The 27,271-nt window shown below is 41.1% G+C and overlaps 2 protein-coding genes across 2 annotated transcripts; both read left to right on the plus strand.

Moving 5' to 3' along the window:
- Positions 1-7,197: 7,197 nt before the first annotated feature.
- brdt (bromodomain, testis-specific) lies at positions 7,198-19,321 on the plus strand. Its single transcript, XM_083672197.1, has 21 exons — positions 7,198-7,877; positions 10,333-10,625; positions 10,753-10,890; positions 11,243-11,381; positions 11,541-11,668; positions 11,940-12,296; positions 12,454-12,582; positions 12,670-12,882; positions 12,974-13,167; positions 13,297-13,586; positions 13,721-13,837; positions 14,045-14,179; positions 15,569-15,624; positions 15,759-15,918; positions 16,072-16,392; positions 16,672-16,745; positions 16,915-17,026; positions 17,121-17,239; positions 17,328-17,512; positions 17,643-17,856; positions 17,939-19,321. Exons 2-21 carry the CDS (start codon positions 10,428-10,430, stop codon positions 18,005-18,007), a joined length of 3,348 nt encoding a protein of 1,115 aa, XP_083528323.1. The 5' UTR covers positions 7,198-7,877; positions 10,333-10,427; the 3' UTR covers positions 18,008-19,321.
- An 895-nt stretch (positions 19,322-20,216) lies between these two features.
- Positions 20,217-26,554, plus strand: ephx4 (epoxide hydrolase 4; the record flags this gene model as incomplete). Its single annotated transcript, XM_083671251.1, has 7 exons — positions 20,217-20,459; positions 21,295-21,380; positions 22,977-23,134; positions 23,935-24,063; positions 24,522-24,625; positions 25,542-25,690; positions 26,314-26,554. The coding sequence occupies 7 exons, from the start codon at positions 20,217-20,219 to the stop codon at positions 26,552-26,554; spliced, it is 1,110 nt and encodes a 369-aa protein (XP_083527377.1).
- Positions 26,555-27,271: the final 717 nt, after the last annotated feature.

The following is a 27,271-nucleotide window of genomic DNA, read 5'->3' on the forward strand; positions in this document are numbered from 1 at the left end:
CAGGTGATGTCAGTTGAGCAGTCTTATGGCCTGCGGGTAGAAGCTGTCCCACAACCTATTGGTCCAGGTCTGGATACTCCAGTACCGTTTGCCAGACAGTAACCGTTAGAACAGGGTGTGGCTGGGGTGGCTACGGCCCCTGATAATCTTCCTGGCCTTCCTCTTGCACTTTTTTTACACAGTTGAGCCATCATTTTCATGAATTGTTGCCAGGAGAGTATACCTAACCTATGAAGCAAAGTCACATAAACTATTATTGGGGTTAATTGCGTGGGTTTGATTCAAAGCAACGCAGGAGACTGATGTTATTGCCTCAACAGTAGGATCACCTCATGTGACTTCTCTTACCCTAGCCGACCATCCAAGCAGAGCTGCCATTTTACTCAAAGCTGATCTGGAAAATGCATTAAAAACATGCAGACCCCAGACTGAACATAATAAGTAGCTACGAAGTGCTCCACACTATTGATGCATAGGAGAGACTAAAAATGCCTTGTGAAATGCAGCCTTATACTCAATCCAGGAATCCAGGCAGTCATACTATGATTAATCTGGTCAACATATGACTGGTCATATCTACTACACCTACAACAAACTTAAATCATTAATCATGTTGAGAAAAGGCTGTTATCTAGGCCTAAATCGCACATGTTTAACCCTCCAATCTTGAAGGAATAGGATCAATTCAGTGATCCTGTCACCCTGAAGTAGAAGCAGCATTATGCTCTGGGTTAGCTGTTGTTGCCACAAGTAAAGTATGCAACCTCCACATCACAACAGCAGCATAATAAAACAACAGGCTCCAGTTTGTAACACAGCTCTTCATTGAAATGGCAAACCAAACAAGAGCATCATATAATAGCTGAGGACAATTTAACTGCAAAAGGAAATTAAGAATGAACATCAAATTCACTGAGTTAGAAGCAGAGGTGGGCCTAAATAGCAGAGGCCACTAACCTGCACACTATACTGCCATAAAGATGGCTATTGTATGCTCTGGATCAACATTCCCCAACAACCTCATCTCAGTTCTAGCCCTCTGCAGGGAAAATGCACACTTAACAGATGAGGGATGTTTCTCCACTTGAACACTGGGAAGCTTCATGACCTAAAATGACACTCATTTGGCTGGGGTGGCACTTTATGATTTAAGTAGGCTAGTTCTTTCTAAACAAAGTCAGGTTTCTTTATTGCATAAGTAACCAATGATGCAGAGTAACTCCACTTGTTTATAATAGACAATGTGCGCGTTCGCAAGAGACAAATGTTCCCTACCCAAATCCTCTCTTTGGGAAGTGCAAAGCCACGTGTCGATGAGGCGACACAGTAGGGATGCACGTCATGACCAGCTGTGTGTGTGTGTGTGTGTGTGCATGTGTGTTTGTGTGTGTGTGTGTGTGTGTGTGTGTGTAAAAGTGTGCAAGTATGTATTGCGACTACACTTTCAAAATCACAAGGTAGGGCTGACCAGCTGCCAGCTGCACACTATCCCCATCCACTTAGAACATGTGTGTGTGTGTGTGAGTGTGTGTGTGTGTGTGTGTGTGTGTGTGTGTGTGTGTGTGTGTGTGTGTGTGACCTCTTGTGAGTCAATACACACATGCACAGGCAAGCTCCTCACACGTAGTCAGAAACTCCATTCACACACAGAACGTCTGTGTGATCCCTCAAGTGAGTCACAGAAACATATATACACATGCACCAACAAGCACAGCATATGTACACTAAGGCTATACTCTGGTAGCACACTGAGATCACACTGAGATACTGTGTGTCATGCTTAGTTAGATTGGTTTGTTTCAAGCAAGGCTTCACTTTGAGTGTTTTCATCAGCCACACCCAAGATGAAAGTCACAGCTCTCTCACCCCCTCTCCCCATTTCTCACAATACAGAACAGACATACTGTAAACCAAGCTATCAACCATAGCTATCAAACAAAGAACATGCATCCATTTCAAACAATGGGCATAGTCTCACTTATCTAACAAAGCCCAGTGTGCCTCAGCCTGAAAATGCCCTGCAAAGAACTATTAAACACCAATACCTCCATTCCTAAATCATCTAATTAGAAAGCAATACAAATATGTTTCCTAACAAGGGGAGTAATTCCTCACTCTGAGATCCTACAGCTGAAATGTCAGAAATTAGGGGGGAAAACTTTTAGAAGAGGAAGAGGTTTCTATTGTTTCATTATTATTTCAATATCAGATTACTTACATTATATTTAAATTATAAATAATATCAGATCAATTAATATCAAATCACTTACATTATACCAAGATGTACTAAATGTTTATCTGGGACTTTCAGTCAATAGTGTATCTTAATGTACATGACCAAGGCATTTCAAAGGTTTGTGAAAATCTCTCGAGAACATGACCAGCACTCCTGTATTGTAACAGTGCTGATTGATCACTGATCCTGTGTTCCATCGCTTAAGGTGCTCAAAATACTGAACATTTTCTTAGAGATGATCAGATTTAGGATGGATGGTAGTATGATGAGGATACACATAAGGGGCTTAAAGCTTCTTTTACATATCAATTACTTTTTAGATATTTTTTTTTTCTTTTACTTTCTACTGGGTAGGCTATTTAAATGTTAATATAAGTTAACCTAATAAAGGTAAATGCATTGCATATTGCTGGCCTATAACTCATTATATTAAATGCTAGGTCTTAAGTCAAAACACATCTAAAATATTTACTTTACTTTAATACATTTGCAATGTGTTTCACAAGTGTGGTTGGCGCACCTTGGTGAAGGCATAGATAGCAAATCAATTTATTGTTGTTGATTGTTCAACATTAAGTTGTTCAGTGTCATATTATATACCATTATTATACCAGGTCATAATAGTTTGTATCTTCCCACCAGAACCCCTACCAACTGAAACGTCACTCTCAATGTTGCACACATTCATGGCCAAAAACCTCACAAAATGTTTACAAAAATTAAAAAATAAATAAATGTTTATCCTGAGAATTTACTAAATAGGCTATCCAATGTGGTTTACCTTCCCTACAGCTGATTCTACAGTATTGACACCTGAGCATACTGTAATTAATAATTAATTAATAATAATTAACTGAACTTGTAGCCAGTAAGACACTTGCAGGGACGATTTATGATTTCCGAGCTTGGTAGTATCACCTATCTTCCAAATATTGTGCTTGCACATTGTTTTTGACAGCATGGGACGCCAAAAGTGCATGGTGTTGTGAAAGAACATTCAACTTATTAAAGAGCATGCATGTTTACCCACTAATACCAATTGTGTGTGCATTGAAAGAACATTCTGCGCAACGGCGTGTTGTGTGTTTTTTAAGTAAATAATAAAAAAGGCAGTTTGACAGGCAGTGCATACTTTCTACATCCTTAGGGCGAGCCACAAGGACGATTATTTGATACAGATGTGTTCGGTAAACATGCACGTTTTTAAAGATTATTTTCTTAATTATAAAAACAATTTTGATACCATGTCATTGTTTACCTAAAACATATTTCTCAAACTAGTGCAACATGTTGCAAACATATAAACGCTTGAAGACAAACACTGACGTACCATGCAGAATCTCCAGAAATGTCAAAGTAAACTTTGCTGAAGTTGTAGCTTGCAGCTGTTCAAATGGATGCAAAATGTAGCGTTCCCTTGTCTTGATATGACAATCCACTACACCTCTGTGTTCTTAGAAAATAGCGTCAAGAGGGGTAACGGAATTAACCAAGTTTTCTGAATAATGAGTCCACTACTATCGCTAAAAAGTTTTAAATACCAATCTCCGTTTTCACTGAACTTCATTTGGGGGTGGGGCTTGTAGAAGGAGGCTGGGGTAGTGGACTACATCAGTGAACTGGTACTAGCTACAGTAGAAGTGTTGATTGGAGATAGCTATCCAGTCAAGTTTAAGTTGTGAGCAGTTTGAACTGATAGGAGCTATAGCCAACAGCCTAGAATGAGAAAACTTTAACCAAACGAAAATTGCAGATTATTCCCAGTTAGTTTACCAACTCAAAAGTGGCAACTTGCCACTGCATGAATGGATGAAATTGTCTGGAGTAGTCTTTACAATAACTTATATTCCATTGTAAACCCCTAGGCCTATTGACAGATTGATTTATGTGTGAAACTAGACATTTGCAATGTCTATATAATATGTTCTCAGAGATATCTAAGGGCACAGATATGGTATCACAGAATTATATAGAAATATAAAAAACATCTCTAAAGATGTTGCACATTATCTCTGTGTAGGCCTACAGTTATTTTTAAGTGTTGAAAATGACAATCAAATCAAATTAAATGTTTGTCAAAAAGGTTGCCATTCTCATCTCTAGTGATTTGTTAGTAAGAGTATTTTGACTTTTGAAAAACCTGCATAAGGCCATGAGATCGTTTGAGACTAAACTAGCCTTGGAGCTGCACTCTAACCCTGTCCTTCAAAGGAAAGCATCACTGTGCATCTGGCACCTTAGATATGCCATTAGCATTCCTCAAGGTATATACTCCATTGAAGAACCCAATAGCTGTGTTTATTGCATGACTGGTTTGGCGGCCTTGACTGGTCAGGAAATTTGAAAAAAAGTTCTGAATGTGTAAACAAAATGCAACTTTAGATATCTTGAAAGGGGCTATACTCCCACTCTAAAAGGAGGAATATTCCAAATTCTCCCCTATTTTAGATCATTTTCGGTCAACACCAATACATTATTTTTTAATATGGGGAATGATTCTATTCAATGGATTCCATTCATTACAATGAGCCTGTCCTCTAATTTTCTCTCTACCAGCCTCCCCTCAGGGAAGATTAGTAATACTATAGTTTAAAGATGCATATTTAAGCAACAAGGTAGTTGTTATCATAGCAAGCATACTTCACTGTGTGTGTGTGTGTGTGTGTGTGTGTGTGTGTGTGTGTGTGTGTGTGTGTGTGTGTGTGTGTGTGTGTGTGTGTGTGTGTGTGTGTGTGCGTGTGTGTGTGTGTGGCCCAGGTGATTGATTCTGTTTTATTACATGCATACTGTATACCTTGTCACCTTACCCTCATGAATAAACACATCTGTTTTGCTCGGCTATGATATTAGTCTTCCACAGAGTGGGAGATTCTGTATGGCTGGGTACAACCTAAATGTCAGCACACTGAATCGCCACTAATGAGATCGCACCCCTGACAAGAGGAAAGGAAACTTTGTTTTGGAACACCTGCCTTCACAAAAACATTGATGTGCTGCTTTGGAGTTGACAAGGAAATGCTCAAAGGAATCAAATTATTTTACATCTCATAAATATGTATGCCTCAGTGAAGGCTTGCAAGTGTTGTGTGTTTATTTGCTTTCGATGTTTGGGCTAAAGGTACAATTCAGGCAGATGGAAATGTAGGTATGACTGAGAAAATGAAAATAACATAAAATGTATCTTTACATTTCAAAGTAGTGGTAAAAGTAGTATCATTAGCATTGTGGTTCTAATCTCGGAACCCAAAATCTCATGGAGAGTCTGACTTCGTAAAACTATTGAGGTTCAGATGGCTCCGTTGGTTGGAGCATGGCATTTGGAGTACTTGTGACCTGACCAGGAAAAACTCTGTGCCCTAGGTACAGTATATTCTATGTTCATAATAGCTTGCTGCTTGTATTTTATAATAAAGCATTCTGAAAAAATATAAGATCAGGACTTTGTTCCAGTACTTATACATACCTTAGGCCTATCTTAAAAGCTCATGAAACCTCATCCTTTCATGACCACAGATCCAGGTAAAGAGAGTGGGTCTTTCTTTTTTTTCTTTTTTAGGAAGATTGCAGATTTTTCAGATGCACTTTCAAGCTGTGAATCTCCTGTTCTACCACATCCCAAAGGTGTTATATTGGATTCAGATCTGGTGACTGGGAAGGCCACTGAAGAACATTGAACTTGTCATGTTCATGAAACCAGTTTGAGACGACTTTTGCTTTGTGACATGGTGCATTATCATGCTAGAAGTAGCCATTAGAAGATGGGTAAATTGTGGCCATGAAGGGATGCACATGGTCACCAACAATACTCAAATAGGCTGTGGCATTCAAGCGATGATTGATTGGTATTAACAGGCCCAAAGTGTGCCAAGAAAACATTCCCCACACCATTACACCACCTCCACCATGAGAAGGTGTACAGGTGTTCCTAATAAAGTGTTCGGTGAGTGTATATTATGGGCAACTGTGGCTATGTTAAACCAGTATAGCCCTCAGAAGATGAGTACTCAAACAATCTGTGGATAATACTGCCCTCCTGTGGATGCTTTGCAAAAGCACTCCTGACTCCTGTGGTCAAGATGCAGACCATTGAGCATCTACTCTCTGAGGACTCTTATCTGGAACTCTTATATGGTTGTGCAGATGGAGTCAAGACCAGCTAGAGTCCAAGACTGATCTGGAGACCCAGACCAAGAGATAGTACAAGACTGTGACGAAACCAAGACCAGTTTTTATTAACCAACAGTCTTAATTAAAATGCTGTCTTATTCCTTACGTTAGCCTGGACATCTCTGTGTTGAGTCACCCCTACCTGGCCATAACTCTGACAAAATGCTATTCATGGTCATATGCAGCCCAGCAGTAATAATCAGTATGGTTGCCTTCCTCAGAATGTACGTGTGACGGGTGCGGTTTAAACTCGCCCGGGTTTCCTACGTGAAAGACGCAAGCGACCGTTAGGCCAAGAGGATCACGCGTTTACAGTAAAACGCGTATGTTTAGATAACCTATGCAGAAAACAGACTTATTTTATACATACAATTAGACATAGGGGTTATTGCTCTAGATTGCAGGAAAAAGGTGAAAAATGCTAAATGCTCCTCCCCACCTCCTTCCTCACACACTTGGTGCACCCTAGAATACTGGTTGAATGACGCAGCTGGTCGCAACAGGCTACCTCATCATAAAAACAGATTCTGGGCACACCACTAGCCATATTTTTTGTTTGTTGTTACAAACATAAAAACAAACATTTTAACATTCACACATAATGGCAAACATGTTAACATTTTGCTAGGCAGCAACACGATAAACACGGCTAGACATGACGTCAGGACGATATCAATTGTTCGGCCAATTGCAAAGTGGCAAGCGGAACACATGCGCAAATGTACAACTCCCCACCCCCATCCAAAGCAGTCTTCTCTTTCTCACTAAATTTCCATTTGATTTTCGAAGCAACACTCCTTTTTGCCTCTAAAGGTGTTTTTGAGGACACACTAAATCGATGACACATTGCGATTGGGAGACAATTCGTATTCAACTTCCGAATGAATTTGTTTGTTTAGCTGCAAGTGTTGTCCTACAGATCAGCAGAATGTTCTAGAATGGTCATGTGATTGTAATTAGCCAGTTATGTTGCATTTTGAAAAATACCCTGGATACCCGTCTTTGTTATTTTACGAGTGCTTTCGTTATAATTTTCTTAATGTATAGTTGTTATATCGAAACGGGGTACGTGTGTGTACGTGTGTTCTAGCGGGGACCAATATTTCATAGCCTAAAACATTGTTTCAGTGACAGAAAATTCTATCGATAGAGAAAATGAAGTAATGTGGTAGCACGTGAAGGGTTTCAACCAATCGGCGCTCGGGTTCCAAACCGAAGTGTATAAATATGAGGCGGTTGCCCATAGAGACGTCCGCCATTGAAGACTAGTTTTCAACGTACCTGAAATTGTCAATCAGAGCTAAATAGCTGTATGTTTGATTACTTGTATAGCTAGCTAGTTGCATTAAATGCAACCTTTTGATCGAACGCAACACCGACGACAGCCACATTTGCCATCCTGCCTGCAGAGCACCCTCGTCAAAAGAGCGTCTGTCTCAGTTAAAAAAAATCTTGTTGTGCCAGAGACGGAAAGGTAAACTATGAAAAGAGGCTAGGATAGCTAATTCAACAAAACCCGACATGTTAGCTTTCTAGCTTTATTTAATCAGCTCACTGCTGTGTTGTTTTCTCAGAACTCGTGTGTGTGTGTGGGCGGGCGGGCGCGGGGCCGTCCGACCTGTGCTGTTTCAAGTTAGCTTACTAACGTTACGAATGTATGTCCTACGACGAGTTTGTTTTGCATATCTAATTTAGCTACGGGTATAGCCACATTACGAGAAGGCATGTAGCTAACGTTGGCTAGCTGCACACTGACCAAGTATATGTGTGACCATAGATGGTGTAACGTAGAAAACAGTAGCTAGCTAGCCATGTGATCTAACGTTTCCTTCCATGATTGCATCATACAAGCAAATGAAACCACGTTTCCAACGTTAGCCAAGCTAGTTGACCGTGTCCCAGCTAGTCCTGCGTTTTTGGCTACCACAGTGTCTACCAGTAGAGGGCGCAAAGCAAAAATTGCCTAGTGGCGCATTGTTTTCCTCTTGCTGGTGAAGCAGCTTGACATACACATACCAATTTACGCAGTAACAGTCTAATAAAAGTTCAATTTATTGCTACACTTTGTTTTTCTTTTCATTCAGTCCCGTCTGTCATCGTGTAGATTCATTCCAAATTGAAATTTATTTGTTCAGCATTAGATTAGTGGCATATGTGTGTACGTATTCAATGATTGATTAAATATAAAGTTTTAGTCATACATTTAACGTGTGTTTACTTTTATTTGATACTGATTCTATGCTCTTGGGAGGGCGTATTAGTTTCTCTATGTAAAATAACCCACAACTCCAATGTATTTATGGAAAATAAAATGCCTAGAAAGATCAACATAACTTGTAATGTAAATTATTTGATTGGGTATCGACAAAAGTCAAAATCTCATTGAAGATTGTGAAGATTTAAATGATCTTGGTGGGGTAAGTGGAGATCAAGGCACATCTCATGTAAGCACTAATAAAGTTTCTTATCTTTCCTAATGATCCTTAATTTGAATTTCAAGGCTCGGGATGCAGCATCAATTTCGTGCTGGTAGCTTACTGTACTGTTTTTGTGAGTTGGGCTAAATATAAAGATTTGTTAGATTTTTAGATTTAGACATACAGTTAGGCATATGGGTTATGGCTATAGATTCCAGGAAAAAGCTGTTTCAGATGTTCGAAAAATGCTAAATGCTCCTCCCCACCTCCTTCCTGGCCTAGGGCCTTGTTCACTGTTGGGTGGTGAAGTGAGTGCACTGCTATACTGTATGGTAATGTTTAGTCATTTTCATAGCTAATAAAGATGCCTATTCTAAAGAGTTTTGAGTGTGAATATCATATAAATATCTGACTTGAACCTCATGTAACTATAGGCCATAGCATGTAGCTGGCAAAGTCTATTTAATGGCTTTTCTTTTTATTATTATTATTATTTTTACAACATTTAACCTTGGATTTCATGCAGTTGCTTGTGGCTAATTGTTAGTTTTTTGACTGGAGACAGAGCCAATGGTTTATTTTAATCCTTGTTGAGGTCCGAACATTATAACATTTCTGCTTTGTCTCTGGGTTGTTTTCCTCATGAAGTTTGATTGAATGCATTGGCATTGATACGGACATTATGAACAGAACTTTTTATATTTTTTTATGAAACCATGTACGATATTTTGGTTAGTTGTAGAGAAGGAAGCTGTTCAGGGAGCTGCTTTGGGTTTATTTCAAGTAGGTAATATAGTCCAATGCATACACATTTGTTTATCAAGTCATGTTCTCAAACATATATATGATCACGTAAGCAAATGTGGTGCCTTGTGCTGTAGTTGGACGAAATTTGCCACTTGATGTCCAGTAGGTGGCAGTATACCACAGTAATTAATTACATTCCATAGGTTTCAACGCTTACTTTTCTAAACAAAAATGAAGTAATGTTTCAGAAAAACGTGCCATGCAAATAAGACACCATGTGTCAGAGTTATGTGGCAATATTTCATTTTCAGTTTATTTTGATATTTTGGATAGTTGGACTGTCAGAATCTAGTCTGGGTTAAGTCTCCTTCCTTAACATAATGATTACACTTAGCCTAGTTCACTGTATAGGCTATGAATAATATAGCCATTAAGTAGTAGGCTAGTGATTTAAAGTCTATCCAGTGTTTCATCTGTGTTGTTATTTTCAAGAAAACCTTTGTATTGGCTAGACCTTCAGTGGAATATGATATATAAAAAAATATGAGATCCCATTTTTGCACATCCAATGATATATTTTTGGATTGTGGTTTAAGCCACCTAACTTTCATGGAAAGTGAAAAGCAAAACTAGTCCAGCAACCTGACCTTGGTGACAGTCATCCAGCTACGAATTTTAAAGGTTTTTGTTTTATTATTTAGGCTTACTTACTGATGTACTAGTGATCAAAGACATTCCTGCTGAAAACCCCTCCTCTCTTTTCAGTGATTTAGGAGGACGATGTGTGATGAGAGCTGAGTGCAGAGAAGTGTCATTCTGAACTGCTTCCTTTTGTCCACTGACCCTGGCCCTATTACACAATGTCAGAAGTCAAATACCCCCAGATGGCCACTGTGAGTGGAAACCCTCCTCCCCCAGAGTACAAGAACCCCAAGAAGCCTGGTCGTCTCACCAGCCAGCTGCAGTTTCTGGAGAAGGTGGTTGTCAATGCCTTATGGAGGCACCACTTTTCCTGGCCTTTCCGACAGCCGGTTGATGCGGTCGACCTGCACCTTCCAGTGAGTATATGACTTTTGTTCCAGGTGTTTTTAATGCTTTTTCTATAGCCTTTTCTCTGACATCAGCTTGATCTAAATCATGACTATGCATTATCATGGATTGGTCCCCTCTTACCACTCTTATTAGGATTATTATACAATTATCAAGAATCCAATGGATTTGGGCACTATTAAGAGGCGTCTACAGAACAATTATTACTCGAAGGCAATGGAATGCATAGAGGACTTCAACACCATGTTCACCAATTGCTACGTATACAATCGCGTAAGGAAACCTTTCTGATGATTTGAAAATGTTAATTTGCATTCAATTACCATCAGTGTGTGTGGTACATGTTGTAAGTAGATCATACGGCAAGCACTCTCAAATAGAAAAATAAATGATGGTTTAATGCATTATCAGCATTGTCACAGTGACTATGCTGATTATGCATGAAACCATCATTTATTTTTCTGTTTGAAAGTGCTGTATTATCTACTCATTGGATCAACCCAGGGCTATACAGCACCTAAATACACTTTAATCAAAACTGAACTTAATTTAGAGTCAAGCATGTATTTTCCTTATGTTTGGTACATAATGAATGAGTAATTGTACATACATTCATTGTTCCCAGCCTGGAGATGACATTGTTTTAATGGCACAAGCCCTGGAGAAACTCTTCTTACAGAAAGTGGCCCAGATGCCTCAGGAGGAGCTTGAGGAGTCGGTGGTTACCACAAAGACACCAGGGAAAGGGAGGAAGTCTTCTGCAGGTACATATCAGGGACTGCATCCTACACACACAGGCTTCGTCTTTGAATAGCTTAATTCTCAAAAGATATCCATATGCAAATTGTTGGGTACCATTAAAAGTTTAGCGTATCTTCGTATCTGAATGTTTTGCTCCTTTTCTTCACTTCTTCTCTCTGTAGGTGTGGAGAAACTGAGACCCCACTCCCCTGTGTCAGAAGTGGTGTTCCGCCAGACATTGACTGTCATTCCTCCTGAGGCGCTTCACTCCATCCCCCCTGCCCAGCTCTCCACACAGATAGCAGCCAATGTCAGTTTCCTTGACAGCACAACAATTTGCACTCTACATCTACACATCGTTATTTGCACGGAACAGCAGCTCTGCCACCTACAGTGTACCACAGTTGTAGCTATATGTACTAAACTGAAGCTTAACCTATGCTGTGAAGCAATATATAGTTGAGTAAAATGTATACTGCTCTGTGACGTGGAGCAGTTAAATACTGTTCAGTCTACTACTTTTGGTGATATTTTTGCTCTTCTTGGATCACACTCAATGCAGTCATCTTTAATCTTTTTAGATGAAAAAGGGTGTGAAGAGAAAAGCAGACACTACCACCCCGACAGCCTCGGCGATCACTAGCTGTGAGTCTTCCCCAATCGTTGAGGGGTCAACACCCTGCAAGTTATTTTCTCGGCGAGGCAGCGGACGACCCATCAAACCTCCAAGGAAAGACCTGCCTGATTCTCCGCAGCAGGGAAAGAAGGCCAAGCTCTCGGAGTGCCTCAAGTACTGCAATATTATCTTGAAGGAGATGTTCACCAAGAGACATTTAGCCTACGCTTGGCCCTTCTACACACCAGTGGATACAGCTGGCCTAGGCCTGCACGACTACCATGAAATCATCAAGCAGCCCATGGATCTGAGCACCATAAGGGTAAGATGGCCATAGTATATAAGCTTGTGTTGAAAGGGATTTACCTACCAGGGTTAGAGTATCTGTAAACGGCTCTATAAAGATGATGGTATTTATAGTTTGTGTGATTGGCCCTGACGCTATTTCTCATGACTGAACTGCTGACGTTTTCACACAGAAAAAAATTGATGATCGGGAATACATGGATGCTCAGGAGTTTGCTGCGGATTTCAGACTTATGTTCTCCAACTGTTACAAATACAATCCACCCACCCATGAAGTTGTTACTATGGCAAGGAAACTTCAGGTAGAACTCGTTTTATGAATGACCCTGCAATATGCAATAGCTTTAGATAAAGGAGTATTTGACTAAATAGATTGTGTACTCCGCCAGGATGTGTTTGAGGCCCGCTATTTGAAGATTCCACATCAGCCAATGAGGGGTTCTTACCCAGTACATAGAGACAAGTGGGACAGAGGAGATGGGCACGAGAGCTCCTCAAGCCCAGAGAGCAGTGAGAGCGAGAGCTCCTCCGAATCAGAAAGCTCCTCAGGCTCTGAGGAGGAAGAAGAGAGAGCTCTACAGATGGCTAATCTAGAGGAACAGGTTTGTGTCACTCAGTCTTAACTCCCCAAAATGACATGACTGCATACCTCTCAATGCATGCAAGGCTTATGTCCGCTTCTCCTCTTTTCAGTTGAAAGCAGTCAGTGATCAACTGCAGAGACTCACCCAGGAGCCCCTGTTGAAACCAAAGAGGAAAGAGAAATCTAACAACGACAAGAGACAAAGAGAAAAGGAAAGATCAATCAGACAGAACTATGAAGACGTTAGGAAAACCATTTCCAAAGTGCAGAAAAGAGTCAACAACAAGAAGGGCTCATCTGCGATGTAAATGAGCTCCTCTTTGTCTGTGAACTATACTTGTCTAATTATTCATATCTAATCTCAACAGGACCACTTTTCCCACAATGCTTAGGTGCATTGCTCAGACCTTTGTTTCCATTTGCACCTCTGTAGGCATGGCAATAGAAGCAAGATTGCTGTAATGCCCCATGAATCTGAGGATGAGGTGCCAGCGAAACCCATGTCCTACAGTGAGAAGAGGCAGTTGAGTCTGGACATCAACAAGCTGCCCGGTGACAAACTAGGAAGGGTGGTCAACATTATCCAGGCCAGGGAGGCGTCATTGCGAGACGCCAACCCAGAGGAGATAGAGATCGACTTTGAAACCTTGAAACACTCCACACTGAGGACCTTACAGAGCTTCGTCATGGCCAGTCTGAGGAAACGTCCCAAGAAACTTGGCCGTGAGTACAGTATGCACCTTCTTCTAGCTCTTCAAGCCTTTTCCTTCAGATTCATTATGCATACTGGTTATATCTCTTTATGTTGATAGGACTACAAGCGTCATGTTATTGTCATGCTTTCTCTGCCCTCACAGAGAAAATGGCAGTGAAACTCAAAGAAGAAATGCAGGCTGGGAAAAAGCAGGATGCTGCGAAACCTCTCCAGAATGTTGGTGAGGAGAAGAGCTTGGCCAAGAAGAAAAAGGCAGCAAGTAAGAACTGAAGCACCTGCTTGAGCCATGTGTCCCCTGGCCCTCTGAGTGATCCAGATGTCCCTTGTTCTGAGGAGGGTTAGGGGAGACGTTTCTTCTGTCTGTTTTCTCTCTGTGGTCCAATAGAGAACACCTCAGGCGTTCTGCAATTGCTTTAGTTTCTCTCTCGTCTCCTGTCAGTGAAAGTTTTCCATCTGTTTTCAACAGGTGAGCCCCCTGTGGCTTCCAAAGACCTGGGCCAGGTCTCGCGCCTTAGTGACAGCAGCCGCAGCTCCTCCTCCAGCTCTGACAGCAGCAGTAGTAGTGATTCTAGCACTTCTGATAGCAGTGACTCTGAATCAGGTTAGCTGTTCTCCTCAGCACTCTCCCCCCCCTACCCACCTCTCTTTCCTGAAAGGGGACTCCCCCCACTCTCTGCACACCAAAGGAGTGAGCAAAAACAATTGCCCACCTGGACACAGCATTTGTAGCAATAGAACTCAGTCACCTTATTACCTGCTGGCAAACCAAATACTTGAAAAAAGATTAAAGTGTGTATTGTTTTGTTTTTTGTTTGTTCATTGGGTGTTTTCATTCTTTCTTGCACTTTTCACCCTGTCTGTAGATACAGAGATCTCTGTCACATAAAGATATTTTTTCAGATTATTTGGGTGCTATATTTATTTGTATGGTTATTGTTTCGTTGCAGTTTAACTTAATCTTCATGCCTGTTCAGATAAAATGTGCCAAGTTTGAAGTGAGGCCAGCCAGCCTGCTATGCAAATGTCAATCAAGTTCAAATAAAAACATGTTCCGTCACAATGGGGACACATTTTTAGAAACAGAAATACTAATTATTAGATAAAGTTACACATCACAAAACAATTAGATTTGATTAGAGAGGTTTTGGTTTTCAGTTATAGGTGTTAAACTATACTTCATCCCCCTCCCTCATCTCATCCTTTCCTTTAATCTTGCAACTAATGCATAGTCAGAGCTGGCCCTCACTTCAAACTACAGCACTTATCACTGTTCATCAATTGGTTTTGATTGTACTGTGAATTTAGTTTTTGTGTGTTGGACTTTTGCACGGTTTAGTATGTGTATGAGGAAATATTGGAGTAATGCACAGACATCATGGATTGTATTTGTAGCACTCAGCAGATTGTTAAAGTTAAAGTAATTGCAGAGCTTGAGTAGAACTCAATCCATATCATAGAACACAGGAGAATGTCTTGGTGAACCACTGCATTTTGTGGTTAGTGCATATGTTTTTGTTCCATTTGTACCCAATATGGGTAGAATTAAACCTTATTTGTTTTGGTGTTCAACACCTAGAGGTTCAAATAAATATGTTTTGTTAGACAATTTCTGTAAATGTTATATTAAGTGGTGTTTTCTGTCCATTATTACAAAACTACACTCATGTTAGCCTACTTAACAACTTTGTGTGCAATCACAACTTTAGCTTTTAGGGGAAACTGGGTAGTGACTCCAGAGTAGGTCAGTGAGGGGGTTTTAGGTTTTATTTTATGGTAAGTAGATCTTTGTATTATTTATTTTTTTCAGTTTGTCATTTTATATCTCCAGCAATCTCACATGTCCATAAACAGCAGTCAAGAATTTTTTACTTTGAGTGATTTAACAAATATCTTAAGGTTATGTTTAAAATATCTGGCTGCTGAGCTATTAGTTGAAGGAACAGTTGGCTGGCTTGTGAGAGACATTGAATTACTATTGTATGTCTTTCAGTGCTGAAAACTAAGAAGAAGAGAACCAAAGACTCTTGCCACATGGTTAAAACGAAGGTAAATGTGTAATGTTATAGCCTCTACATCCTCTAATCAACTGGTCTAACTTGCATAGTAATGCCTTCATGTTTGGTGTATTGGGGGGGGAATTAGTGTTAATTTTAAATGTGTTTTTGTCCATCAAACTGAAGGTGAAACTGACAGGCCATTCCGTGAAGAAATCTGGGAAAAAAGACCCATTAGAGGCCTCACTGCAGACCACTCAGCCACCTCCTCCCTCTTTACCCCCAGCAGAAGTAATGAAAGGCCAGTCTACACAGCCTCCTGAAGAGCTGATTCTGTCACCCCCAGGTAATGGTTGAGTCCATTAATTTTGCTATAAAGGAGACGAAGACGAAAAGGATTCATTTGTCTCCTGGAACAGAACCAGGAAATCAGATTGGGATAGAAGCTACAGCCTTGTCTCACCGTTTCTCTTGACTCTCCCCCCCCCCTCCACTTCAGCCTTACACAGCCGCCTGCCTCAGCAGCCTTCAAGACCTAGTGCCAAAGCAGCACCACTACCTCTCAAAAACAAGGAGGCCCCTGTGCAGCTCAGCCTGCCCCCTCAACAAGAATCCCCTTCAGTGACCCCTACTTTCTCCCCCACTCCCAGTGACCCCATAACACCCAGAGTTGCCACCACACATTCCAGTCCCTTATGTTCACCCCAGCCCCATTCTACCTCAGCTCTCCCATTTCCCCAGTGTTCTTCACCATCCCAAACACAGGAGGTGAAAACTGGCTCACTCTCACACAACCCCCCTGATAGGGCTCCACAGGAAGGTAAGGGGTCATCAGCATCCCCGTAGCTTTTAGCATGTTGCCTGCCTGCGTGCTGCTCTCAAACCGTATCTGCTAATTTCTGTGTTGCTGTTAGATGGCTCTGTTGGCTTTTGGTTTAAGATTTTCGTGCTCATGCCATCTCACCATCGTTTTAGCCCTGGCTGCATGTCTGACTCTCTTCCCCATCAGCATTATGCCTGCTTACACGCACAGGTAGTCTTTATGTTGAAAATAATATCAGCCTTTTCTTATGGTTTTTTTGTTGTTGTTGTCAATTAGGTTTGTCTGCACTTTTGTCCCCTCTGACCTCTCCTCCCGGAGTTTTACTACATTCTTCTAGCACCAGACTTGAGGTACTTTACTTAAAGATATTGCAATTTGACTTACAGATACAACTGTACAGAATGTACACAATGTTCCTTCCTTGCAAATTAAATGTTATTTTACTAGACATTTTGATTGTGTGAAATAGCCTTAGCATGGAAATGAGGGTTTCACACTGTAAATCTTACTTTGCAACAGTTCCCACTGTTGTCCCCTCTACAAGACAGCCCATTACAGCTCATGAAGGATGAGAGGAAGCCCTGTGAGTTGCCGGGGGAGCCCGACTCCAAGACACTGCAGAAAATGCCTAGTAAGCAATACTGTGTGCACTGTGGAAATGTTTTCATTTATAATTCCTTTGCAAGGCTCTCTTGAATCGACCCCATATCTTTATGCCTCCCTAGATACCAGACACTCTAAAGGTGTGTTTGATAGCAGTAGCACCAGCCTCCCTCATCTAGTGTCTCACACTAACACAGCCAACAAACCCATTCAAGATGGAAAACCACCACTTGCCAAAAAGGTTAGATAATCTGAAGCATTTATTTTCCAACCAGCCCAAAATGTCAGCTGTCCATTCTCCCTTTAGTGAGCAATTATGTCCTCTTTAGGATATTGTCCTGAAGAATGCAGACTCCTGGGCCAGCCTGGGAAAGATTGCCACCTTAACTCCCTCAACCATAAAGTCCTCAAAGGAGAGCTTTCATAAGTTCCGCAAGGCTGCCATGGAAAAGGAGGAGCGTGAAAAGGCCCTTAAGAGGATGCAGATGGAGAGGATGGCACCAGAGAAGAACAGGTATTTTCAAAATAAACATTTATTAGAGTTAATAGAATAGAATGCTGCTTTCGACAAATCCTCAAATTTTTAAGTAGGTCTTAATCACTATATGAACCTACTAACAGCAGTGTGGTGGGTTTTTCCTAAGCCTTCTACTGCCACACCGAGTGGAACAAGACCCTCAACCTTGTAAAGAGGACACGGTAGAGCCAGCAGAGACCCTGCATACAGGATCCATCTTGGAGGCTACTGAAGCTCCAGAGCCAACCGCCCAATCACATCCACTCATGACACAGTCCTCAGTGGACAGGGAAAGAGAGATGGCTCGCAAGAGAGAGCAAGAGCGTCGCAGACGGGAGGCTGTAAGTTCCCGTTCTTCAATTGTTTAATTAAAACTGTCATTATTCTGTTCCTTGTGTTCATAACCTGCCTTTTCTCCCCCAGATGTCTGGTGTCATTGACATGACCATGCAGAGTGACATCATGGCCACATTTGAGAAGAACCTGGACTGAAATGGGACCAGTGCAGTTTTTGGCAGATTTCTTGTGTTATTGGACAATAAATGATCTTACTGTTCCAGTAAACAACACAGGCACCTTCTCTTCTTCTGGATGTCAGGACCAAGCGTTTTGATGAAGGAAACTGGTTATTATCCTGAGGAGGAGAAGCTTGTAGCATGGCATCTTCACATAATCCTGATACATTTTAGTGTTGTTGTCCCTGTTATAAGACACTGTACAATGTAAAATATTGATCCTGCTAAAACATGCTGAAGGACCATATATTGATATTCAATTCCGCCTTTTTGTACTTGTGATGGTAAATACCTGCACTGAAGGACTGCAAAGCAGACTTTGAGTAAGAGTTGGCAAATTAAGCACTATTGGAAGTTTAAACCAGGTGTGGGGTCAATTAGAATTTCAATTTGCCCAAAGCAAGAAATTGTAGTTTGCTAGTTGAAAATGGATGGTTGTGTTCCAAGATGATTTTTCAATTCATAAAATGTTTTCACTTTTTGCATTGATTGAACAAAAATGTAGTTGACCTCAACCCTCCACCAACACCTAGTCATCATCTCTTTCCTTTTCACCTCTTGGTGAGTCCTCCCTTGACCACAGTATGAGGTCTAATGAGGACATGTTTACATACTAATTAACATTCCAACTCTTTTACTTGGCTAAAATGTATAATCTGACCCTTTTGCTATGGTCCCAAATGATAATTCTATTATGTCTGTATATCAATGTATAGTTTCTCTTTCAATTTAGTTCTACACTTGATTCATAGTAGAACAACAATGCTGTACCCAATGCCGATGATGCTCTGAGTTGTACATGTCCTATTTCACCTATTTCATGTTTTTTTTTTTAATGTATTTCTGATGTTCCAGAATATTTGAGAAAATATATATTTTGTTTATTTCAAAAAAAAAAAAAAAAAGTATACTTCATATTTTGTTAACCTGTGGCTGAGGTTTCAGTCCTTGCCAAATGTCAGTTTCAAATGTGGGACTATGTTAAAATGCACACTTCCCTTATTTGAGTTTCCACTTGAAAGTTTAAGTGCCATATTGTGGTGTGCTTATAGCAAACTTTAGGCATTGTTGATGCCTATGATTGTGTTGGATTTTCTAATCAAGATTCAATCCTGACTGTAAATGTTTTTGAGAGACATGTACTTATTGTTTTTGATCCTATGGTTCTGGCTATCCTGCAGTGTTTTCCTCTATGAAATGATCAACAGTAGCACTTTATTTGTATCTAATGGTTTGAGCGCATGCCATACCCATAGAGAGAGAACTAATATAATTTTTGAAAGATGACACTGAAAGCTAAATCATTAAAATATTTTCATGAAAGTCTGTTTTTGGTGTTTGCTTGATTTTATATAATTCACCATCTGGTTATCAGATGGGCCCATCTACTGTCCCTCAACAGGGACACTACTGCACTGATGTGGGACAAAAAACTGGACAGGTGACAACAATCTCATAATAGACTCCAGCCATATTGCTTTAACCTGTCCTGTTTAATCCAAGTGCAGATTAAGGAGATGAAACGAAGGGGGAAGATACTTTAGACTGTTGATGTTGCCCTAGCCTGAGCATTCCATCAAGGAAGTGTGCCGAATGCAAAGGCACACATAAGGATTTTTATTTTTTTCCCCATATTTGTCAGTCTTACTCGTACACCCAAGGGCCATTCTGCATTTAATATTACCATCTCCATAATGGTCACAATAGGTGTTAATGTTTAAATTGAACATAGGGTCACCGATTATGCCAGTTTTCACCCTTCAGGTATGATTAAGCGTTTTTCACCTCTCATACCAGAGATCTACAAAATCTTTTCAGTTGAGGCTTCATCCATTTATGTTCTCCTATTTTGCAGTCTAACCGCGTGGAGAGATTTTACAGAATAATCTGGTGCTGTGATCATGTGTAATATTTTGCACGGTGTTTAAGGTATTAAAGCAACACCTCGAGCCAAACAACCTTGCTGTTTGCTGTCACATGCAAGCGTGGATTCTGACGTGCTGCTTCTCATGTGAACGTTTCATTCAGTCATTTATTGGGACCCTCCCCGGCGGACAGTCATGCGGATGCGCTTTTAATGGAACGACAGGATTACTATGAGCAATATTTCAAGAGAATCAGCCCATTAACAAAATAAATCAATAGATAACGTGATCTGTAGTGGTTTCCCGCGGTATAATGTAAAGATGGCGAGAGTGCTCCACAACTTGCTGTTGTTTACAACCAGACTTACGTTTAGGATTCGAGTTTTGGTGTATTGGTCATTGATATACGGTTATTGTGCTCTCTGCACTGCCGTAGCCCTGCTGAAACTTTGGTGGAACATAATTATTAGGCCGTCAACAAGCTTCAAGTGGGGAATTCGCGAAACTCCCCCAGCTTGCCTGAATGACACGTCCTTGGGAACCCACTGTTACGTTAGAATAAAGGTAAGGCAAGGCACACTTTACACCGCACATGAGAGGGAGCCTGTTAGGGGAATAGCCTATTGTGTGCATGAGCTGTCCATAGGTAACATAAACACCTGGCATGCCGCGACGCGTTGATATGAGAAAACAATCAAAATAGGCCTGTATGTGCAACTGAAATCCTGGGGCATCTGTTTATTTTGAGACAATTTCAGTGAAACGTTATGCGGACCTTCACTGTTGTTTTTCGATGGTCCGCACGATCACGTCAGATGGTGCTGAAAAGACAGCTCCGCGTAGAATGCGGATAGGAAACAATGTGGCAGTTGTAACAGGCTACTTTTCACTCTGATGTGATATATAAAGGTAACAACCAGGGTCGGCTTATATAAACTTTGTGTTTGGAAGTACATTTTGCAAGAAGCACAAGCCGCTAGCTGTAAGGAAATTAATTTATGGGCTTATTGGACAACGTACATTTTCCCTCATCAGATAGATCTTCCATTAATGATAATTATATTTATAATTACCACTTCACTTAGTGGTTTGACCATAACAGACTTGTTGTTTACAGCCGACCATTGAACACATGAATTCACATGAATTTGAATAAGATGGCTATAAAGTGTCTGACAGATTTCTTAAATAAAGAATTAATGCATGATCATTTTGGAATTGAGGGCTGAGTTTATAGGATGGCCTAACTCTGATTTGTTTTATGCAGACAGCAATGTTGATTTTAAGAGTTTTACATGGCATGAGACAGTCATAGCCTGCATGATTAAGAGCAGAGAAGTGTTGACATCTCATAAACCGTGTCTCTGATGACTCAGAATGTCTTCTATCTCACTCTCAGGAGTCTGGACTTAGGTTTCACTATGTCGCTGCAGGAGAAAGAGGAAAACCACTTATGCTGTTTTTACATGGCTTCCCAGAGTTCTGGTAAGACAACAAGCACTATTAATACTATGCACATAAATACAGACACATACATACATCTACAGAGGTTGCAGTTCTTATAGTACGCAGCCCAGTGTGTTAGAGAGCTGGAGAGTTGGTTTATCAAACAAATGTTGAGGTCATTTGTTAAGGTTATTGCTGTATTGTTGTGTCTTTTTGTGATTCCATGTTCCTAATCCATGTTTCCTCTGAGTTGCCCCGCCCCCATTCCACCCCGCCCCAAATGTTATCATGTGACCACATATTAAGGACATAATTATTTCATAGAGTCTGTGATGAAGGTAGGCACATGGAAAAAGTAATAAGCAGATTTTACAACACACTGTATTCACTGGTTAAATGGAATCTGAACTTGCAAATTATATAAAGAAACTTCCTGACCAGTTTCATGAGCTTGGTAATCTGAAATGCAGAAAACCTGCCTCATTCCATGTACCCCAAGGTTTACAAACTTACCCTCAAACCTAGGGTAAGTTGTGCCAAGAGACCACTTTTTTTTTCATGTTTACATGAATTCTGATTATTTCCAATGCACAACATCTTGAAATATATGTAGATATCTTTGTTAGAAAGAATACTACATTTCCCTTGATGTGGTGATGCTGAATGTAAATGACTCAACTTACCCCACTCTCCCTACATCTTAAAGACCAAAACCTTAAAACATCTCTATACGGAGGTCTGTGAGTTTACAGACCTCACGACTAGACTTTATGATTACTTTGGCTCTGAAGTTCCATACACATTTTCTTTTCATGTTCAATAAAAAATGGTATGGAATGTAGTAGGGATTGGCCACAGGAATGGGGCTAAATACATTGTCAAGTGCTGTAAGCTAGTTCATATCTCAGGCGTACTCACAGAGCTGCAGAAAGGACAGGACAGAGCTTAATTAATGTAGCGTGGGTCTATTACGCTCCACTGCCCATCTTCTGAACAGGAATCCATGATAAACTCTCTGCTATGCTGGAGAGAGATGGGTCACTAAGACTCTCCTCTCCCCTCTCACTCTTTTCAGTGTTAAAAAGTGCTACACAAAATGTTACCTTATCACTCAGGAGAGGGAGAGGGGGTTTGGGATAAAATGGAGGAGGCTGTAGGGGATGGCTTGTTTTATTTTAAACCTCATCTATATTCTAGGATATTGGGTTTTGGTGCTCTGCTCTTATCCTGACTCATCAGATTCACAGTCAGGCCTCTACCTCCTGCTCCTTGGAGGAGGGGATTGCAGCTCTGAGGAGCTTTCATAGCAGACAAGATCTTCAATTAGGGAGCCTTCTCAGTCCCAAGATGAGGGAGGGGATTAGCAACTAAAAGATCTCATATTATACAAAGGTGACCTTCACTCATTTCGGAAGGAAACTGAGTACCAATACTAAAGGGTGCAGAGTAGAACACACTGTAACAACCTTCAAGTACATTCAAGAGAGAAAAAGACATGGATGTATAGATTAGCATATGCATATGTACAGCACCAGTGTACTGTTATTGGATTTAAACCAGTGCAGAATATACTCCTCTTCAGATCATCACAGAAGATTATTTATGTTATCCTGTCTATTTGTCTGTCTGCCCCAGGTTCTCCTGGCGCCACCAACTGCGAGAGTTTAAGAGTGAGTTCCGTGTGGTAGCTGTTGACATGCGGGGCTATGGGGAGTCTGACTTGCCCCCATCCATCGAAAGTTACCGTTTTGATGCCCTGGTCACAGACGTCAAGGACATAGTGGAGTATCTAGGTAAGAGATTCTAGTGGAAGAGGAAGTCTTTTACACATTTGTCAAAATCTTTACCCTGCAACAGGGACAAACAATTTAGAGAGCAGGACTGCTACGTATGAAATTACAAAATCTCAATTACTGGAAAGAGTGACTCGTAGTTAGACAGCCCAGTGTCCTGAGTCAAAGTTAAACTTGTTTCTGATGTTTGTGCACTGGACAGCCTGTAGGCCTGTAGAATGGCATGACAAGCTTCCTGTGACTCATGCTGAGTGAACCTGGGCCATTGTGCAGATACAGAGCCCCCAGCCTGCTGCCTGCACACTCATTCACAGACACAGGATGCTTCCACTTAGACCTGGATCTGTCTGTGTCCCTCACCTCCTATTAGCCAGCTATTTTAAAATACCCAAACTATCAAAATGATTTTATTTGCAGGGAATGTTGTCCCTTTTTACTACAAACAAACAAACAAACAAGATGAGCTGTAGTCATATTTCAATGCAAAAAAATCTGACTGCCGTGGTCATTCACAAAAAAGGGATATAAAGCAGGCATTACATTTCTCTACTTCGTGAGCTACGTATCTTGGCATTGAGATGAGGGCTGCCGGGGTGATTGAACTGGGGTAAATGGTGCTAGACACGTAAGGAGATTAATATGTGGGGACAGCTAATATGATCAGAATGCCTCAGACGGAAACTGTGACCTTGATCTTCATTCAAGCTTCTGTCATCATGACTACCACACGTTTGGTTGCAGTAATACCCAACCATGCACCTGAATATCTTGCTTATTATTACACATTCCTCTCTCCTCAGGTTACAACAGATGTGTCCTGGTCGGCCATGATTGGGGCGGGAGCATTGCGTGGCTGTTTGCTATCCACTACCCTGAGATGGTGACGAAACTCATCGTCTTAAACTGCCCTCATCCCTCTGTGTTCACTGGTATGTTGTCACCATCCTGAGATGGGATGCACAGATTAATCGACACGCTGTCTGTCGCAAATATTGGATCAATATGATGTGGAAGAAAACTCCTACTCCGCTTGCTAATTAGACAGCATCTAGCTATTGAAGGATTTGGCTCTTGGGTTATTACCATGATTAGCATCATTAATTATGAGGTATTATTGCTTTCATCTAGTGTTTGCAGCATCCATCTGGTAAGCCCTCTCCTTCCTTCCTTAAGGGGGGGACTGAAAAGCCAATTACAGTAATGCTTTAATATGAAGCTGGAGCAGCTGGCTTGACTGGCAGTTAGAGTATCCACAGCTCCTCTGCCTGGCAACTGCTCTTCACTCATCAGTGTTCTGGTTAACTCTCACTTCGACTCCTCACTCTCCTCTTTTTCTCTGTCTTCTTTTCCCCTCTCTCCCCTCTCCTCTCCTCTCTCATCTTTTCAGATTATGCCCTGCGTCATCCCAGCCAGCTGCTTAAATCCAGCTACTTCTTCTTCTTCCAGCTACCCCGCTTCCCAGAGCTCATGCTCTCTATCAATGACTTCAAGGTGGTGTGTGTGTGTGTGTGTGTGTGTGTGTGTGTGTGTGTGTGTGTGTGTGTGTGTGTGTGTGTGTGTGTGTGTGAGTGTGAGAGAGAGAGAGAGAGAGAGAGAGAGAGAGAGAGAGAGAGAGAGAGAGAGAGAGAGAGAGAGAGAGAGAGAGAGAGAGAGAGAGAGAGAGAGAGAGAGAGAGAGAGAGAGAGAGAGAGAGAGAGAGAGAGAGTTCAAGGTCAGGTGTTTGGTGTGCATGTGCATTGGTATATGTATGCGTGTGTTAGAGGGGGAGGGGGGTTTTGCGGTTAGTGGTGCTGAATTTTCAGGTTATCTATGTCTATTTAGATTCAAACTTATTGTACACTGTAAGAGCAATTGTTAGTTAGAGTATTTATCCTGTAGTAGGTTAACATGATCGTAAATCATTGTATGGCAAGATGTATAAAATGATACAAATGTAATACATTTCATAAGTCAGTCAGCATAGATGATAAATGGTTACTAGAGAATGGTCTGTGATTTTTTTGTATAGGTGGAAAGCAAATAGACTTTTGTTCATGGACTTGAAGTTTAGAGGATCTGCCAACAAACAGGCCAGGTTGCTGCCAACAACATATATGTCACCTATATGTCACATATATGTCACCTGTTCTGCAAGTCTGTGTTTATATAATGTTTGTTGGACAGGTCTCAATATATTGTATTCACAATTTTGGATACTTACTCTTTGGGGAGAGTAGTAGAGCATGGTGTCTTCAGTTCAGGTCAGCTCCCAGTAGTCAACAACCATGCCACTAGTCCGTACCTAATCTGACCTGTATTACTGTGACAGTGACATACAGTAAGCAACCTTGTCTGTGAGTGTCGTCCAGATCGTAATGGATTTGGTCACACAAAGTCACCCAGTTTGCCCTTCTGTCTCCCCCCGTAGGCCCTGAAGGACTTGTTCACCAGCCGCAGCACAGGGATAGGGCGGAAGGGCCGATGGCTCACTGCAGAGGACCTGGAGGCCTACCTTTATGCCCTCTCCCAGCCAGGGGCACTTACTGGGGCCCTCAACTACTACAGGAATGTCTTCAGGTGAGGAAGAGCATTAGAAATAGTTCTAAGCCAGGCTTCCATCTTGTGAAAGTGAAAACCAGTAGCGCCCTCTTGTGCCACGACTGAACACTTACTTATCTGAGGGTGAATAATAATATATTCTTATCTCTCAGGTATGATGAGTCGCTTTGCTTGCTATACAGTACTTACAGTATCACAGTATCTCAAGGCTCTGGGCGTATTGGATAAGCAATGACACTAAATTGGGCTTTGTATATAGTTTCACTGTGTTATTTGTAAGTTTAATTTCACAATTAATACGCCTTGCTGATGACTCTGATGTTAATGCAATATCAATGTTATCACTCTCTCACTCATACACACACACACACACACACACACACACACACAGACAGAGTGCATGTGTTTTTGACATGTGAACTCAACATGCATGACTGAACTCACCATCTGCTGCCCTTCTTAAGCAGTCAGTATATCTCAGGACAGGGAATTTTTTTTGCTTGGAGTTACGTAAAACAAATTTCACAGACCCATTCCCAATTAGCCTCCCCACAAGCTTACTTACAACACAGGTAACATGGACGGCATGAGTTAAACCAGTTTTTATTGACCTATGTTAGGTGTTGATGCTTTCTCTACAGCTCCCTCCCACTTAGCCAAAATGATGTCAAATCCCCCGTTCTGCTGTTGTGGGGCGAGAGGGATGCATTCCTGGAGCAGGAAATGGCTGAGGCATGCCGTCTGTACATCAAGAACCACTTCCGCCTCAACATCATATCTGGAGCTAGCCACTGGCTGCAGCAGGACCAGCCTGACATCGTCAACACCCTCATATGGACCTTCCTCAAGGAGGGAGATGGCCGAAAGAACTACAGGAACTGAATCTAGAATGAGGCCTCCTCCCTCCCCACTTACCACCCCTGAAGCCTGGAATATGCCTGTGAAAACAAACCAACATAATGATAATGCAATCATTCTTTAAATATACACATTTCAGATATTCTTTAAGATGTCAAAAGTAAGCAGAAGAACAAAAGCACATGTTATTGGAGACAACACTGAGTAGTATGTTTGACATATTCAAGACCTTTTTGCACATGACATCCGCCTTAAAGTTTGTTGGTTACAACATTACAAATGTGTGGCAAAATCTCCTTGTGAGTTGTATTGTGTCGTGCCTTTTAACTTAAAGTTGTAATGTTGTGCAATGTAAAAGATGTGCCATTTCCTCTGAGATTGAGCTGTGGCGTTGTCTGCTATATGTGTCACCGGATTGCTCCTCTCTCTATTTTGGACACAATCCTTTGGCAACCCTCTTGTCCCACCCCTTCTCTATCAGGTAGTGTTGTCTTAATGGAAATATTGTTCTTTTTGTATTTTTTTGACAATATTTGCTCAGATATTTGAGAATGTTGTTATCTTTATCTTCCTGTATAGAAAAACAGTGATGGTTGAATATTGTACACTTTTTGTATCTCTTCCTACACACTGCATTTTGAAATCCACTGAGCCAGGTCTGCACCATTTTGATTTTTATTAAACAAATAAACTGTAGTGTGAAACTTGGGGAGCAAGTGTCTTTCTTTTGAGCCATGTCAC

The sequence above is a fragment of the Argentina silus genome (genome assembly GCF_951799395.1).
Source record: "Argentina silus genome assembly, chromosome: 6".
NCBI classification, from domain to species: domain Eukaryota; kingdom Metazoa; phylum Chordata; class Actinopteri; order Argentiniformes; family Argentinidae; genus Argentina; species Argentina silus.